Source organism: Acinonyx jubatus, chromosome B4 (assembly GCF_027475565.1).
Source record: "Acinonyx jubatus isolate Ajub_Pintada_27869175 chromosome B4, VMU_Ajub_asm_v1.0, whole genome shotgun sequence".
Classification (NCBI taxonomy): domain Eukaryota; kingdom Metazoa; phylum Chordata; class Mammalia; order Carnivora; family Felidae; genus Acinonyx; species Acinonyx jubatus.
Window position 1 is genome coordinate 5,329,857 of NC_069387.1, and position 16,691 is coordinate 5,346,547.

The 16,691-nt window shown below is 54.6% G+C and overlaps 1 protein-coding gene and 1 long non-coding RNA gene across 2 annotated transcripts in view; one reads left to right on the forward strand and one right to left on the reverse strand.

The window, feature by feature from the left end:
• Window positions 1-4,840: 4,840 nt before the first annotated feature.
• Window positions 4,841-10,176, reverse strand: LOC106982339 (uncharacterized). The gene is made up of 3 exons (XR_008299890.1): window positions 9,990-10,176; window positions 9,729-9,868; window positions 4,841-5,224 (listed from the first exon to the last, which is right to left on the reverse strand). It is a non-coding gene; the product is annotated as an uncharacterized LOC106982339 (long non-coding RNA).
• A 192-nt stretch (window positions 10,177-10,368) lies between these two features.
• The window catches only part of PFKFB3 (6-phosphofructo-2-kinase/fructose-2,6-biphosphatase 3), a 72,474-nt gene continuing 66,151 nt past the window's right edge, over window positions 10,369-16,691 (forward strand). Inside the window, exon 1 of the mRNA XM_053225228.1 lies at window positions 10,369-10,525. Coding sequence (XP_053081203.1) covers window positions 10,510-10,525 — 16 coding nt within the window. The 5' untranslated portion in view covers window positions 10,369-10,509. The remainder of the gene's footprint in view (window positions 10,526-16,691) is intronic.

Sequence of the window (16,691 nt, forward strand, 5' to 3'; positions counted from 1 at the left end):
AATGCGGTACAGCTTGCTTTTTTCGGTGTTAGAAAATGCCCTCTGTTTATCTGCACAGAATAACCATTTAAGCCCAACTGTAATTTGTTGACTAGAGCAGGTTGGAAAAAATATTCAGGGAAATTATATATTTTTATACCAGTTACCTGTTGATGAGGTATTTATTAAATTAAAAGTACTTATTAAAATTCTGTTAGGTCATATGATTAATAGTGTACCAGATGCCTTAAAATCATGTTGAAAATACAGGTATAAATATGGTTCTAAGATATGGTTCTATTTAAACAATAGTGCTAGCAAACAGATGAAGATATAAAACGCCGGAAAAACACATTGTGAGCTTTAGAGGAAAGATTATTTCCCCCGTTTTCTGGCTTTTAGAGCCGTATTAAAACAAAAACTTCCAAAGCATGAACCCCTTACGGAAGCCACTGAGCACCCCCAACCACCCAAACCCTCAGATGTTCACCTGGCTCGTGTAGTCTTCCTCGACTCCTCTTCTCGGCCAGGGGTGGGCGAGACCTGTGGTTCCAAGCCCCCATCAGTTTCCAGTTGTCAGTCCAGCCAGCCAGAGAGGGGCCCTAAGCACCCTCCGACAGATGACCGAGTTGAGACGCCGGACACCCCTACTAGACAGCATGTCGTGAATTTCGGATTAATCTTGGAAATCTGAAAACCGTTCATTTTAGTAAAACGTTTTAAAAGTCCTTAGTCCAAGATTGGTGCTTGTCTAGAACATTTGCTGTCAGTTTTAAGGACTGGGGTGTAAACAGAGAGAACGCATCTCCCATGGAGAACCCGTCACCCAACCATCACTGGGTCATTCTGAGCAAGACCGAAAGGCCTTCACATCCCCTCCCGTCCACACAGGAGCTCCGTGGGAACCGGCACCCCCTACCCCTTCTTTTCGTACCCTTGCTGCTTCCCAGCACCCAAGTTCTAATTCTGCCTAATGAGATGGCCGCAGAAATATCTGGGTCTTTGAGGGCAAGCTTTTGCTTCACTGGTAAAAGGGAAAGATGTAATGGTGCTCCTTTCCCGCACCCCACCACACCGGTCAACCTTGAATCACGTGGTCCTGGTGTCCGGAGACCCCCTGCCGCTTCTGGTAACACACCCCCCCCCCCCCCCCCCCAAGCTCTGCCTTGGGAAAGCCCTGCGGCCTGAGCTGCTCCTGTGACCCGGGCTGATCCACTCGCTTCCCAAGTAACACTCCCTCCCTTGGGAGCCACTCTTGCCGGCTCAGAGCCCTCGGTTCCAGCGGGGGTGGGGGAGGCGAGACGGGGTGGGGTCCCCTGGCACCCCACCCCCATCGCTGGAACCCTTGTGGTGGAGGCCAGTCGGCCATGACACGGCCAGATGACCAGTGGAAGGAAGAGATGAGAGCCAGGCGGGGTCCTGCAGCTCCCCCTCAGGTGGCCACCCGCCCCTAGGGCTTGGGGGTCCCGCCTTTCGTTCTGAGTGATGTCAGCACGCTTCCAGATGACGCGCTTTGGCCTAAGCTCCATTGAGTGTGCCGTCTGCGCTTTCGAACCAAGCCTTTTGGTGACCCCCACAGCTACTGGTGAAGCTCCCTCACTCCACGGGATTGTGCTTTCCACTCCTGCCTGTGACCGTCCACATGCTGTCCTCCTCTGTAGTCGCTAAGTGCCCTGGGCCTGAGGACGCTCTGCACCCCAGACCGGGACACCATTAGAAACTCATTCCCTAATTCTGGAAGCAGCAAAGGCCTTCTGAGAGCCGAAAAGCTCTTCTCAGATCCCATCTAGAAAGTCCCCAGCAGCAGATGTACAATTTAGCTTTCTTTTTAGTTGGAAACATGTTATTGCAAAAATAACCCACAGTTCAGAAGGTCTGGAAAATCTTTATTATGTTGGATATTTTTTGCTGTCCCAATCAGGGTCTTTCTGGTCGATAAGTAACCTTAGTCAGTGCCTTGGGACAGGAGCCCTGACTTGCTGATATGACATAACTGTTTCTTCAGGGTCTTTTTCTTTTAACTGTGGAAAAGTTTCTATTTAAACAGAGGAATATGAAGCAAATTAAACCCAAACTTTTGATATTTTGGGGTTAAGTTTAGGTGACCAGTATCTCTTGGGCATCTTGAGAACTTGTAATCTTAAGAGGATGTGGCAAATTTGAGTATCCAATGGACAGGCCTTGTGATCCCAGTTTAAAAAAAAAATTTTTTTTTTTTTTGAGAGAAAGAGAGAGAGAGAGCATGAGCGAGCACACGTGTGAGCCAAGGAGGGACTGAGAGACAATCTTAAGCAGGTTCCACACTCAGCACAGAGCCCAACTCGGGCTCAATCTCACGACTCTGAGGTCATGACCTGAGCTTTAAGCTAAAAGGTGCGATGCAATTTTATTAAGATTATCAGCAGTATGGGAACATTTAATAAAAGAACTGAAGATTCACCATATTTAGTTGGTTATTTGGCAAGGCTTGTGAGCAAACCAAAGTGTTCTGAAGTATAAAGTATTTCATAAATGCAGTTTTTAATTGATAAGGCAGTTTAAATAGCTGGGTTTCTACATGGGACCGGTCATCAAATTCCCCTGAACAATGACTGTTAAGTTTTACTATATTTTATATGATAAGGTTATAAGTAGAATAATGCAGCTTTGAGTTAAGTCTAAGAACTTAAGGAAAACCTAAAGTGCAGTAAAAATATATGTTCCTCCAACATTAGAAATTCTGCGTTTTCGGGGCGCCTGGGTGGCTCAGTCAGTTAATCTTCTGACTTAGGCCCTGGTCACAATCTCGCAGTTTGTGGGTTCGAGCCCTGCATCCAGTTCTTTGCTGTCAGCGTAGAGCCCACTTTGGATCCTCTGTCTCCCTCTCTCTGTGCCCCTCCCCTGCTTGCAGTCTCTCTCTCTCTCTCTCAAAAATAAACATTAAAAAAAAAAAAAAGAAATCCTGCTTCTCTTTTAAGCAGTCATTCGGTCCTCACATCGGGCCAACAACTAATATTCTCTGAATTTTACAGATGGGGACACAGAGGCAGAGGAGGGAAGAAATGGCCCGGGGCGTGGAAGGGAGGGCCAGTTCTGGAGCTGGTCACACATCTTCCACCATGTAGCCTCCACGATGCCGTCCAGTTTGCCTCCAAGTTGTTCTGATCACGGGTTAAGTGAGAGCCCACTTCGAAGACTTGCTTTTTCTCTGGAAGTGACAATGTGACTCATTTGAATCACAAAGACTCTTCATTTTCCTCTTCAGAAGGGCAGCATCATCTTCTAGGACCATAATGGGAGTGGAAAGCCACCGCTTGGCCAGAGCAGTTGTGCCTGACTTCTGGGAAAGAGGCAGTCTGGCTTCTCAGCCGTAAATAGGTTATTAAGACTAAAAACACTGAGGTCGGATGGGCTTGGGTTCCCAGCTCAGCCAAGCCCTCTGAGGGCTGTGATGCCCCGCCCGGAGGACAACGACTGACTGGAGAGAACACAGCTCCCTGGAGAGAGGGTGTGGCATGGTGAGGACAGTGGCATCTGTTGAGAGGCCCAGCTGGAGGTCTCTGCTCGTCTTTTGTGGCCAGGCGCCCAGGGCAGGCCACTTCCCTCAGCCGCAGCTTTGTCAGTAGCGAGTGGGGGTGAATGCTCGCCCCTGCTTGAAGCAGGAGTTTGTCAGAGTGCTGAGAAAAAAGGACACGCTCGTTGCGACAATGACAAAAAGCCTGGTCATCTGCTGGCACAGGAGCGAGCTTCACAAGAGCAGCTTGGTGACATTCTGGAGTCCTTCAGGGCTCTGATGTTTTCAGTGATTCCATCCTCAATGCAAGCCCGGCCCTGGGCTCGGTGGGCTTCAAAGGCCCAACTTAAACCCCGTTCGCTGCAGCCACTCTTCCCTTGTGAAGAAAGGGACAACTGTCCCCGACTGGCAGGGAACTGGGCAGCCCCAGGGCGTGCACTCCCAGCTGCTGGTGCCTCCAGAGCTGCTGCTGAGCACTAAACACAATGCTACTCTCCTTCTATCCGGGACAGCGAGGATGTGGATAGCGTCTGTCCCCTAGAGACTGAATCCTGATTTCTGAAACTCCGCGACCGGAAAGAGAAGAGATGATAATTTCATTCCAACACGGTCAGGGCTGTACTTAGGAACTGGTTTAAACAGGAGGATTAGTAGGAAAGAAGGAGACTCTCTCTGAGCCAGGTCAGACTGATCTGGTGGGCACCGGGGAGCCCACGTCCTCAGAGCAGGTAGGCCGTGCCCCCCACCGTCCACAAACCTGTTGCCCGTTTATATCCATTTATTTGGTTTAAGAAACTACCCTGCGGCAGGCAGGACTCCCACGTGGCCCCAGGATTCCTGGCCCTCGTGTACACAAACCTTCCCCAGTTACTCAAACACTAACCCAGTATTGCCGTGAATTTGCAGACAAAAGTAGGATCCCAAATCAGCTGGGCTTACGATACGGAAACCATCTACAAGGGCCTGTGTCCTTCCTTAAGGCAGGGAGTTTCCTCCGCTGGTCCCAGAGGAAGGGGTCAGAGTTCAAAGCCCGAGAAGCCATCCACCTGCCTCCGCTGACCTGAAGACAGGAGGCGGCCACGTGGCAAGGATGCGGGCAGCCCCTGGGAACAGAGTGCTGGCGGCTGGCGGCCGGCAGGAAGTGAGGACTTTACTCCTGAACTACAGGAACTGAATTCTGCCCTGGGAATGAGCTTGCGAGGCGGTTTTCTCCAGTCTCCGGTTGGGAACTCCCCCACTCACAGTGATTTCGGCCTCCTGAGACGCTGAGCAGAGACCCCAGTCTTGCCAGTGTGACTTCTGACCTACAGAATCGGGAGAGAATACATGGGTGGTATTTTAAGCCACTAAGTTTGTGGTAAAAGCTCCTCCTCACTGTGCTGCCTGGAAATTAGGCAGTTCCCATCATTAATGGTAATTAGTAGCTGATTACACAGCCAGATCAGTTTGGGAGTTGTCTCATTTAGCGAGTTCTGCAGTCTCTATGATTACTCTTTAATTTTTTTTTTTTAACTTTTTATTCTGAATTTTTAAACTTACAAACATTTTGCAAACAGTCTAAAGAAGTCTCAAACACCCCTCCCCCAATTCTCCAGATGTTGCATAAACACAGTACGGTTACCCAAATCCGGAAATTAATATTGGTACAGTACTATTCCTGTTTCACCAGCTGTCCTACTAATGTCCCTTCTGTGGTTCAGGAAGCCATCCAGGATCCCATGTTCCATTTAGTCTTCATGGCTCGTCAGCTGCCTGTAAAGCAAGAACACTTCCTCAGTCTATCTTTGTCTTTCACGATTTTGACATTTTTGAAGAACTGTTTGCTAGTTATTTTTGTAATGTCCTTTATTTTAGGTGTCTCATGTCTCCTCATGATCAAATTCAGGTTATGCATTTTTGCGCAAGAATACTGCCCATGTGATGTGTCCTTCTCAGTGCATTGTATCAAGAGGCACCTGATGCTGCTTTGGTCCATTACTGGTGATGTTGACTTTGATTAGGTGGTGGAGGTGGCTTCCAGTTTTTTCTACCGCAAAGCCACCACCTTCCCCTTTGCAACTAATGCTTACCTTGTAGGAGGTACTTTGAGACTGTTAGTATCCTGTGTCTCACTGCATTATTGCTGCTTGCTAATTTTAGCCTCCCCGGAGGGTTCTTCTGTGAAACAATTATTTCTGTGCTATTTGCCAAATGGTGACTTTTCTAGCACCATGATTCCTTCTCCATCTATGAGCTAGGATTCTAGTCATTTCTGTGAGGTCTAGGATTTGTGAGCAAGAGCTCTCCCTCCTCCCCTATGTATCTATTCACTTTCCTATTTATTTATGCCAGTGTGGACTCATGGCTTCTCACTTTGTTCTCTGGGTCACAATCCATTGCTGCCATGACTGTTTTGGAGGAGCCCTTTCACGTTGGACCCTGTGTGTTTTGGACGCGTCCCTGTCGTTTGTCGGCAGGTCTGCAAAATGATTACTTATTTTCTGGCACAACAAGATGTTCCAGGCTCATCCTGTGCTTAGCCGCTCAAACCCTCCGGGGGCTCTTGGCTCCTTCAGTCGGAGACTGGTGTTTAGGAACCAACAGCCGTGAGTTAGATGTGTCCTTATAGCTACCCTTAGTATTTATAGTTTTCTCCAATACTGTGAATCATTGATTCTTTCATAGTTCCATAATTAGGTGTGCGCAGGTGAACACGTGCATGCGTGCGCGCCCATGCACACACACATGCACACGCACACACATTTTGGTAATGGATACTTGTTCATCCCCCAGCAGCTGGATTTCCCTCGGCCCCCTCGACCCCAAGGAAGCTCAGCCCCGACATTCCTGGGCCAGCCCACGTGCTCCTGCCCCACGCCCTCCCCTCCCCCATGCTCCCCATGGCTTCTCTTTTCTTCTGGGACCCTTCCCTCTCACTACCCCAGGGCCCCTGCTTCCAGCTCTACTACTGCTAATGTTACTCATAATGGCAGCTGCCTTTCACTGAGCATGGGTGCTCCAGGCAAATACGATTTCACGCGATCCTTACAGCAACATGTAAAGAATGCATTATGCCCATTTTATAGGCAAAATACTGAAGCTTGAAGAGGGTCTATCATACAGCCTTGGGAAGCCATGGCAGAGATTCTCAGCCAGTGTCTTCTCCTCACCCCTTGCTTGCGTCTTGCATGCACCCACGCCAGGGCTGGCTGGCCGGAGGTCTGCCTTTTGGCAGGACCCAGGGGCCCAGAAGCTTGAGGCGGCAGCAGCTTTAAACTACCCGGACCGTATCAATGTGGGGTGGTCCACAGTGGGGACAGCCGATGGACTCACCACTCTGGGGAGTCTGGTGGGGGTGGGGCCCTCAAGTACTTTATGGGCCCTACTGGTCCCTGTCCCCAGGCACGCCCCTTCCTTCCTTCCTTCCTTCCTTCCTTCCTTCCTTCCTCCCTCCCTCCCTCCCTCCCTCCCTCCCTCCCTCCCTCCCTTCCTTCCTAACACACTCTTCTTTACCAGTGTTCCCTGACCCCGATCAAATGTTCCCTCTTCCTATGACCTCAGTTCCTTCACTGGAGACCAAACCTCACATCCTACAGCTAGAGAGGAAAGACTTGTGGGTAGAGATGAATTTCCGGCGTGGAACGTGTTAGATCTCTGAGTGTTACCCTCACTTTGGAGAGAGCATGAAAGCCTTCAGTTTGGCCTACAAACTGGAAAAGAAATCTGGGAAGGGGGGCCCTTTTCTTCCTGCAGTAAGGAAACCAGAGGCCATGGCTCTGGCACTTTCTGCCCCAAGAGCCTGGGCCGGGAGGCGCCCCGCCGAGCACCAGGACCAGAGGAGAAGGGCGGCTGGTGCCCTGGGTGGGAGGAGCCCCGATTCTGCTCCAGATCCTGCAGGACCCCTCCCAGCCCGGTCCCACTCCCCCTCTTGGGTGTCTGAGCGCAGCCCTACACAAGGAGGGCCGGCTGCACCCTTATCACCTGGGAAGCTTCAGGCCCCGCCCCAGGCTTACTAAATCAGAAACCGCCCCTGGGGCCCAGCCAGCTGTCACAAATCCAGGCCTGCAGCTTGCTCCCTGCCCTTGGGCTGGAGCAGCTCTGTCCTCAGACCCCCGATGACCCGGCTGGTGCTAGTGATGGTGGCCATTCTAGCACGATGACAGCTGGGGCCCTGGAGGAAGACTGGAACCCGCCTGAGAACTCTTGCAGTTTCTGCAAGGTTCCAGCCACTAGGCTCGACTCTACACGGCAGTGTGCTGTGCTCAGAGCTCCTCAGAAGAGTACTGTCCCGTCCATAGGTCATCAGACCCAGAACAGAAACGTCACCGGACACAACGGGGAGTTTGGGGAATAATGATGCGATTCCTTCACTCTGCGACTCACACTATATTGTGGAAAGTGCCTCGGAATATACTCTCCACTTAAGATCTCTTCAAATCCTGCCTCCGCGCCGAAAACCAGGGGGCTGTGAACCACTACCCCAGCCCATACTGGGTACTGGCCACAGAATTTTTCAGGCCACTCGTTTCTCTCCTGTGTGAACTTGCCTAGGCTGTTGCCTCCCTTGTGCAAAGGACAAGCAGAGACACTCTTGCGGTTATGAAGTGTCCACGGCAACCCTTGTTGGCAGGTTCTGACTGGACGTGAAAGAACAGACGTCCCCGGGGATTATGAACAACAAGACCCAACATCAGAGAGGGCTGCTCTCGGCAATGATGGGAATAAGACAGCCACGAGTCCCCTGTTGCTCCTATAGGGGATTATGCTCAAGAGTGGAGAGATGGGGCTCCGGTTCCTCTGTGGGGAACCGGTTTTCCTGCATCACTTCTGATTCCGCATGGGGGGGCTTTCCACACCTATGAGCTCTTCTCCCAAGTGTCGGGCAATTGGATCCAGTTCCCACACTAACTCCCTGCGCTTGGCATGGACCCCACAGGGCAACAAGGGGCTCAGCCCCACAACACTGCCCCCCACTTCAGATGCCAGTGCAACTACTGGGTGCCCAGGTACCCGCTCTTCTGTCTGACGTGGCCACAAAGTCTGGGGTCTCCGCGACTTTCGCTTTCAGGTTTGATAATTTGCTAGCGCTGCTCACGGAACCCAGAGAAGTGCTTTACTTGTTCTTATCAGTTTATTGCATGTATCAGTTTATACAACTCAGGAACAGCCAAATGGGAGAGGAGCGTAGGACGAGGTGAGCGGGTAGAGGTGCGTGGAGCCTCCCCGTCCTATCGGAACCTGCCACCTTCAGCCTGGAAACTCTCCGAACCCGTCATTTAGGGGTTTTTATCCAGGCTTCATTACATGCGCATGACTGACCACTGGTGATCCGACCCAATTGCCAGCCCCTCTCCCCTCCCTGGGTGGGGGTGGGGGGATAGAGCTGAGAGTTCCAACCCTCTAAGCATGATGTGGTCTTTCTGGCCACCAGCCCTTATCCTGAAGCTACCTAAGTGTCCCAGCCACCAGTCATTTCATGAACATGCAAAAACCCTCTTTTCGCTCTGGAGATTCCGAGGTTTTTAAGCGCCAGGTGCCAGGAACTGGGAACAAAGACCAAATACGCATGTCTTACTGTATCACAATCAGCCGCCTGAGTCCACAAGGCGGTAAAGGCACCAGCTACAAGGAAGAGGTCCCCGCCCCCCCCCCCCCCCCCCAGCGTGCATGTCCTCTGGCTTCACTGTGACTCGCAGCCGCACAAATCCGAGATGTGCAGGCTTGCATTTATCTGGCCTTAGATAAAATTTGCCTTCCTGCAGGTGAGTCCATGGCGTAAAGTGCAGGTCCGCTGGGTGTTATGGTTGTGGCAGGGGAAAGGGCAGAGGGCCTTGGCGATCTCTCTCAGTGTCAGATCTGCCCCCCCCCCCACTTCCTGTTCCTCTTACACAGACTGACACCCACACTCAGGAGCTGAAGTCGGAGAGCTCAGGAACCCAAATGACAATACCTTGTCTGAACCAACGCTGGCTTCCTTCTCCCAGACGTGGGCTCCCTTCGAATGTGGGGGTGGAGTCTGGACCACCACCCATAAAGGGTAGCAGCCCAAGGAACTGCACCCGCCCCCCCCCCCCCCGCCCATCACGAAATGATTAAAAACCCACGAACACCCCACTGGCTCTGACTTTTCAGTTCACCTGGATTTTTTTTTTTTCCACTACGTAGAAAGTGGGGAATTGCATAGGTACCTTAAATATTAGATCTGGACACTGTTCCCAACACCATTTCTTCAAACTGTAACATAAAATAGCACTTTTTCACAGGAACTAACTCTCACCTGGACGGACAGATGACCTCTGCCTTTGAGAAATTTGATCCCACCAAGTAGTTAAGCATTTTTCGGGTGCTGGCCTTCACACAAAATGTTTAGTGATGTGAGGAATGGTCTCCCTTCTCCATTTCGCGAGGTTACGGTTCCTGGAAGTCCCCTTATTATTATCATTTTAAAATTATTTTTGACATATGTATTGATCAGGATGTGAGGTGCTGTTCTAGGTCCCCGGGGAAACAGCGATGCGCAAGGGAGAGAGAGACGCACAGTTTGCCGGAGGCGATCACTGCCGGGGTGGGGTCGGGGTGGGGGGTGGAAGAGCGCGGGGCGGGAGCCCAGGAGCTGGAAGGATGGCGGCCAGAGATGCGCTTTGCGGGGATTACTCCCTCCGGCCTTCATTTAATTTCCGTCCACGCCGGCCAGCCGTTGGCGCCGCCCCCCTCCCCCACCCCGTGCCCGTGCCGAGCGCCCGAGGGCAGAATCAGCGCGGGAGGCGGTCCCCCGAGGCCCCGCCCGGAAGGTGTACCCGCGGCGTGGGGAGGGGCGCGCAGCGGCGCCGGGCGCGCAGGGGTTAAGCGCTTTCCGCCGGGCCCGCCCCGGAGGCCGCGCCGCCCGCCTCGCCGCGGTCCCACCCTCCGGCGGTGACGCGCCCCGCTCTGTCCAAATATGTCCCTTTCCCCCCTCCCTCGCCCGGCGCCCGCAGGCGCCCCCGAGCCGCGAGGCTGGCACTCGGACGTCGCCCGGCTTCGGTATCCCGGGCCGGCCCCGCGGGGCGCACCCCTCCGCGATGCCCTTCAGGAAAGGTAGGCGCCCAACCCCGCGCGCGGCCGCCGGGGACGCAGCCCCGAGAGCCCAGCCCGCGTGGTCTCCTCCTCCCCCCTCCCGGGCGCGCGCCGCTCCCCGCGCGACCCCCCGTCGTCCCCGCGCGACCCCCCCGCCCGGCCCTGCCTGCCGTGCCCGCCACCCCCACCCACCCCGGGCCCCGCGCCGCCCGCCACCCCCCGCGCTGCCGGGCACTGCCCGGCCCTCCGCACCGCCCCCCGCGCCGGCTCTGCCCTCGGCCCTGCCCGCCCCCGGTCCCGCACCGCCCTCGGACCGCGCGCTGCCCCGTCCGCCCCCGCCACCGCCGCACGTGTCCCGGCCGGTGCGCCGCGCGGGCTGCCCAGGGCCTGCGCCACTCGCGCGACTTTGAACGAACCCCCGGTCGCGCCTCATTAAGTTGGAGGTCGCGCGCGACCGGCGGGCTGGGGGCCCTCGGTGGCGGGGGCTTGGCCGCGTGGGATTCCCCGCTGCGCACTCGGTGGCAGGCTGAGTCCGGGGGGAGGGACCGCCGGGACACGCGGGTGGGAGAGGCAGGTCTGTGTGCGAGTCCTGCCGCCGCCCTTCTCTACCCTCCGACTCCTGGGACGTCATGTAAACCACCCGGAACCTCAGTTCTTCGGCAAAATGGGGGACTGGGGACGGCTGTGTGGGACCGGTGGGACAATGCACCGAAAGGCGGATACCGACCGGAGGTGAGGTCGGCCTGGCCTAGGAAGGTGCCCTCGGGCAAGACCTCCTCCCCCCCCCCCCCCCCCCCCCCCCCCCCCCGCGCCCTGCGCCCTGCGCCTGGCACGGGGACACCCACCTGGCCCACCTGCAGGCCTGGCATTTAAGCTTGTTCACTGGGCCCTCCCCCTCTGCAGCGGGTGTGTGTGTGGGGGTGCACAAGCCCTGTCCGCGAGCCTCAGATTCTCCTGTGGCCCCTGCCCCGGAAGGGAGACCCACTGTATTTGGCCTCAGTTGGCTAGCCGGGTGATGAAGGCCGCGTCACTGCAGAGCTCCGCTCGGATCCTGGCGGCTGCCGGTCAGCTCGGAGCCCAGGGTAGGGAGGGAGATTCAGTTTTACTTCCCAGTCCGAGCTGTCTGACTCCTTCCCCTTTTCTCTTCGTTTGGGCTCTGGTGACCCACCCCTACCTGGGTACCCTGGCCGGGTGAGGAGTAACTAAGAGGAAGCCTCCACCCCGCCCCCCCGGGGTGGGGGGCGGCTGGGACTGAGCTGGGTGGCCCTCTGCCTGTCTTCTTGCCGGCTCTTCCTTCCCTCATAACTCAGATTCTAGGCCAATGCTCTGGTTGCACTTGAACCCTGTTGGCCTTTGTCCTTTTTACAAAGGTTGCCGGATAGAGCTCCTGGTTGTGAACGGGACTGGTGAGAAGGAAGGCGGCTGCTTCTAAGAGCAGGCGGGGTGTGTGGGGGGGTGGTGAGAAGGAAGGCCTCTGCTTCTAGGAGCAGGGAGAAAGCTGTCTTTGGTCCTCTGTCAGCTCACGACGTCCCGCCCCTCGGTCACTGTCCTCAGTGTCTCCATTACTCCACTTATAACATGGCGGCCTTGCTTGGACGGTCCCTCAGGCTCTCACCTGACCTCATTTAACTGCAGCGTGAACAGTCGCATGTCTGCTGACTTTACCACTTCTCCGCTCACTCATTTCCTTGTGGTCTCTGCGGGGGAGCTCCCAGAAGGCCTGTCCCAGCACTTGTTGGTGGGGGCCGGGGAGGGGGTGGCGAGCATCCACATCAAGGATGAAATACCTGCGCAGCTAAATGATCTTGCACGTGTGACGATTTCCCTTGATGACAGTATTAATAGCTCACACAGGACAAAACATTTGCAAACTGCTAAAGGTTAAGGCTTTGTCATTGCTGCACGAAGGGGACAATACCATTCCTCTGTTCTGTGGATGCTAATTCATGAAGGTCCTAGGATGGGAGGAACAGTAGTTGCTGGGTTTTAGAAGCTTTGGTGGTAAGCCAGCCAGGGCTGGGACTCTGGAGGGCTTGGAGCCCGAGCCAGAACTCCCCCACTTGATTGAGTCGTGATCTCCTATCTAGAAGTAAGCCCAAGTGGAAATTGCAGGGAGACCTGGTTTGTTCAGTATCGTGATAGGATGTCATTTGGGGCTGCGCAAGGCAGAAAGGTCGGCCGTGGGGTGGGGCTCAGCACCGTGTCCCTGGAACTGTCCAGATGGTGGACACTTAAGTGCATATTATGTTTTACATATATATATATATTTGGATTTTGAGCCATCTGAATATATTAACAATTCAAAAAAATAATTTAAAAATTAGGAAATGAAAAGCCTTTCCTGCTTTCCCCACAACCCCCCCTCCCGCCCCCAAGATGAAAAGAAGCCCGATGGAGAAGGACTTCCTCTTAGCTAACCTCTTGAAAGTTACTTGACTACTAATTCCCTTCCCATGCTGTGTTTTTGGGGCTTGACAGGTAGGACTTTGGGATCAGCTCGGTCAGAGGCCCAGTGAGAACACAAGGTGTGCTCGCTCATAGGGGGCAAGCTGAGCAAAGTTTAATAAGGGGACTGTTAGAACATTTGGGTGGGGTGTACAAAAAGCACAAAAGAGAGTGCAGAACCTCGGGCATTACCGCCCGAGGCCCAAAGGGCTGAGGAGCCTGATCGGAGCTGAGCCAGCTTATGATCCGGGCAGCTCGTAGTCCCAAGGAGAGCGGAGAGCAGACTGGGAGAGTCAGCAGCAAGGTCACGCTCCTCCCTCCCTCTGACCTCAAGGCCTGGGCAGCCTGCCGGCCGGAGCCCCTCGATTCCACGCAGGCTGGCCTGCTGGGACGCAGAGCTGGGTGGGCTCACCTTTGGTGGAGGGCAGATCTGGTGAGACAAACAGGTGACCTGCCCAGGATCTTAGGTCCTGTGCCTTGAGTGTGGGGTGAACAAGCTGATGTCTCCCGAATGCAGAGTTCAGTGACTGCATGCTACTTCATTCTTTGTTTTGTTCGCTCATTCATTCATTCATTCATTCATTCTCTGGATCGAGTGCGTGCTATGCACCAGGGTCACGCACGTGCTGGCCCAGTGAGGTTTGGCACTTCCCTCCCTGGACTGACACCTCCAGTCCAGTCCACGGCGCTCCTGTATGGCCAGGCAGAAACCACCGAGTGCGGATGGATGAACGAAGCTGGCCGAGATCGGCCCGGGCAGCAGCTGCCAGCGACCTACCCCACGGGCAGGTGGGGATGACGGTGGCCACGGTGGGGAACAGAGCTGGGTCCTCTGCCATGTGTCTGGAAGAAGTAGGCTTCGAGATTGGTCTGGGTCAGGAGGAGGCAGCACTCTCCGAAGTGGGCAGGAAGAGCTTGGGCCAACACCAGGAGAAGGCGGTGGTGGGCGGGGGAGGCCGTGGTGGGGGGTGAAGGCTGGAGCCCCGCTGTGAAGGGAGGGGATGGCTCTTCTCAGAGGGCTTTACAGATGGGAGACGGGGTGACTGTTCCTGAGATTTAGGTGCGGCTCTGTCCGAGCCTGGGGTCTCCACTACCTTCTCGAGGTCCCCTTCTGGTTGAGAAGTAAAACTGTCTTAGGGAACGGGGTCGCAAGGATTCTGGCACAGCCCCACCTTCGGGGGGACAAGGGGAACAGTGAATGACAGTAAGAAACCCAACTAGCATCACAGAGCATCCTCCACAGGCCTTCTCCAAGTGCCTTCTGTGTGCTCACCCGTTCTCCCCACCTGCTGATGTGAGTGGCGTCATTTCCCTGTAAAGATAAAGGACACGTGGCTTACAGGGACAATGCAGCTTGTCTAAATTCCCTCGCTAAGTTGTGTGCTCCGCAGGGCTGGGACTTAGGCCTCTGCATTCTGCCTTTCCGGCACGGCCGGTGATGGCACAGGTTAGGAGGTGACGTAGGATATGATCGCCATCAGGCAGAGAAACCATACAGTATGAGAAGTTTGCCGTGTGAGCCAGCAATTTCTTTCACATCAGAAAGGAGCAGAGGGACAGACGGGGTTGCCTGACGCGTCTGGGTCTTTGAGAGACGGATGCAGGCGGATGCGGGTGGGCCCGCACAGGACAATACCGGCCTTCTGCCTCTCTTCAGGTGGCCCCAGGACACTGCTGTCATAAGTGCCGATCCCGTGTCGTGGAGCTGAAGACAGGCCGCAGCTGCTTGGGGAGCTGACCCGTGCCTGCTGGGCACAGGGTTTCCGGGGATGCTGAGGGAACTAAGGGAAAAACAAATACCATCACAAGGGATGCGACACATTTGGAATTCCTGCAACTCAGCCACTTGCAACAGGAAATCAGTTACATTTGTTTCGATTTTGCTGACTGGGGTCAGCATTTTGGGACCGTAAACCCAGGACCTGTCCTTCCTTTCTCTCCCCAGGGGAAGTGCGAAGATCAGATCCTGAAAAGACCTTCTCCAGGAGGGGCTGGGCTCTCCTTCCTTCCTGTCCCGGGCGCCTCCTTGCACTCTGGGTGTCTGTGATGGTGGGCTATGTTCTGGGGTGCGCTCTCCTCCCCCAGGGCCTAGCAGCTTCCTGGATGAGGCCGGGGTTCCCTGGCCATTTCAGAGCCGTATCCCAGATGTGCTTGCGGCGTGCTCCCCAAGGAAGGAGACCCAGCGGTGTTGTGTACGGACAGGTCCTGGTGTCGGGGGGAACAGTCTGGCCGGGGAGCTCAGAGACCAGGTAGTGACAGGGCGACTGGGGTCAGTAACTGGCTGGATTATCTCAAGTCACTTAAGAGCACTTGGCCTCAGTTTACCAGCCTGGGAAAGGAGCGTGAGCTAAGATTCCCTCCAGATCTGACTCCGTGCCCTCTAGTCATTTGTCTCACACACACGGAGTCTCCCACGCTTCTTGGGCAAGCTGTCTGCAGGAGGTAGAAGGGATCGTCTCTGTGCCTTTGTCCCCAAAGACTGTCCTGGGCATGCTAGCCTGCTGTCTCCCGGTGTCTTCAGGAGAGAAACTAAGTTTCAGGCAAGTGGCACATGACAAAGTCATGGCCCTGCGTTCTCTGGTCTCCGTGATCCTTCAGCTTTGACTTCAGGACTGAAATTTATGCCCAAGGAAGTTGGTATCGGAGTCCAATTTCTTTCTTTCTTTCTTTTTAATGTTTATTTATTTATTTCTGAGGAGAGCGAGCACAAGCGGGGGAGGGGCAGAGAGAGGGAGGGAGACCCAGAATCCGAAGCCGGCTCCGGGCTCCGAGCTGTCAGCACAGAGCCCGACGCGGGGCTCGAACCCACGAACCGTGAGGTCGTGACCTGAGCCGAAGCTGGACGCGTCACCAGCTGAGCCACCCACACGCCCCTCAGAGTCCAGTCTCCTGAATGTGCGTTATACCTTCCTGTCCTATGGAGTCTGGAAGTCTGTGTGTCTGATGTCGGGCTATCATATTCATGGGTCTGGCAGTTCCATCCGGTAGCTCCGGGGCTGAGAACGTTTTGCTCATCTTCCCAGAGTCTAAAGTAATCATAAGTAGCAGGCCCCCCCGGGTGGAACTCTATAGGTAAGAGTGACTGTGCCCACACCATGCTGACAGTCAGTTTGTCAGAAGGAGAGCCTCCCTCTTCCCCGTGTCCTTGGCCCGATGAAAACAAGCGGGTGTTCCGGAAATGTGGACCCTTCACCTGGCTTTCCTTTCTTGATGTGCAGGGAGCTGAGCTGTGCTGATGCTTTTTGAGGAAAGTACTGTGTTCTTCCTTAGGGCCAAACTGCTTTGGTGTTTTTACCTTCTCCTTGACGTATTGAACCCCAGCAATGGATTGGATTCAGGAAGCCCTCCCCTCGAGGCTGTGGACGTCATCACGGGCTTGGCGACCTGGCTCGGTCCAGTCACAGGCAGAGCAAAGTTTCATCGGTCACTGGGGGCACACAGGAGTTCAGAGAGGTACCCCAGAGAAGCGTGGGCTTCGGGGCAGGAAGAAAGAAAGAGAACGAACCTGTCAGGAGAGAGATGCATTTTGATGCAGACAGAACCTGGAAGGCCTGGCCCCCAGCACCATGGCCGCATGACTGTTCGTGTGGCCAGATGCTGCCTGGGAAGAGTGGGTGCAGAAAGTCCCCTTCTGTAGGGAAATGTCTAGACCCTGTGGGCCTTATTCCTGGCCACACATTTGGATTAACCGGGGAGCTTTTAAAAAAGTCTGATGCACCGGAAATTCTGATGGGATAGTTTT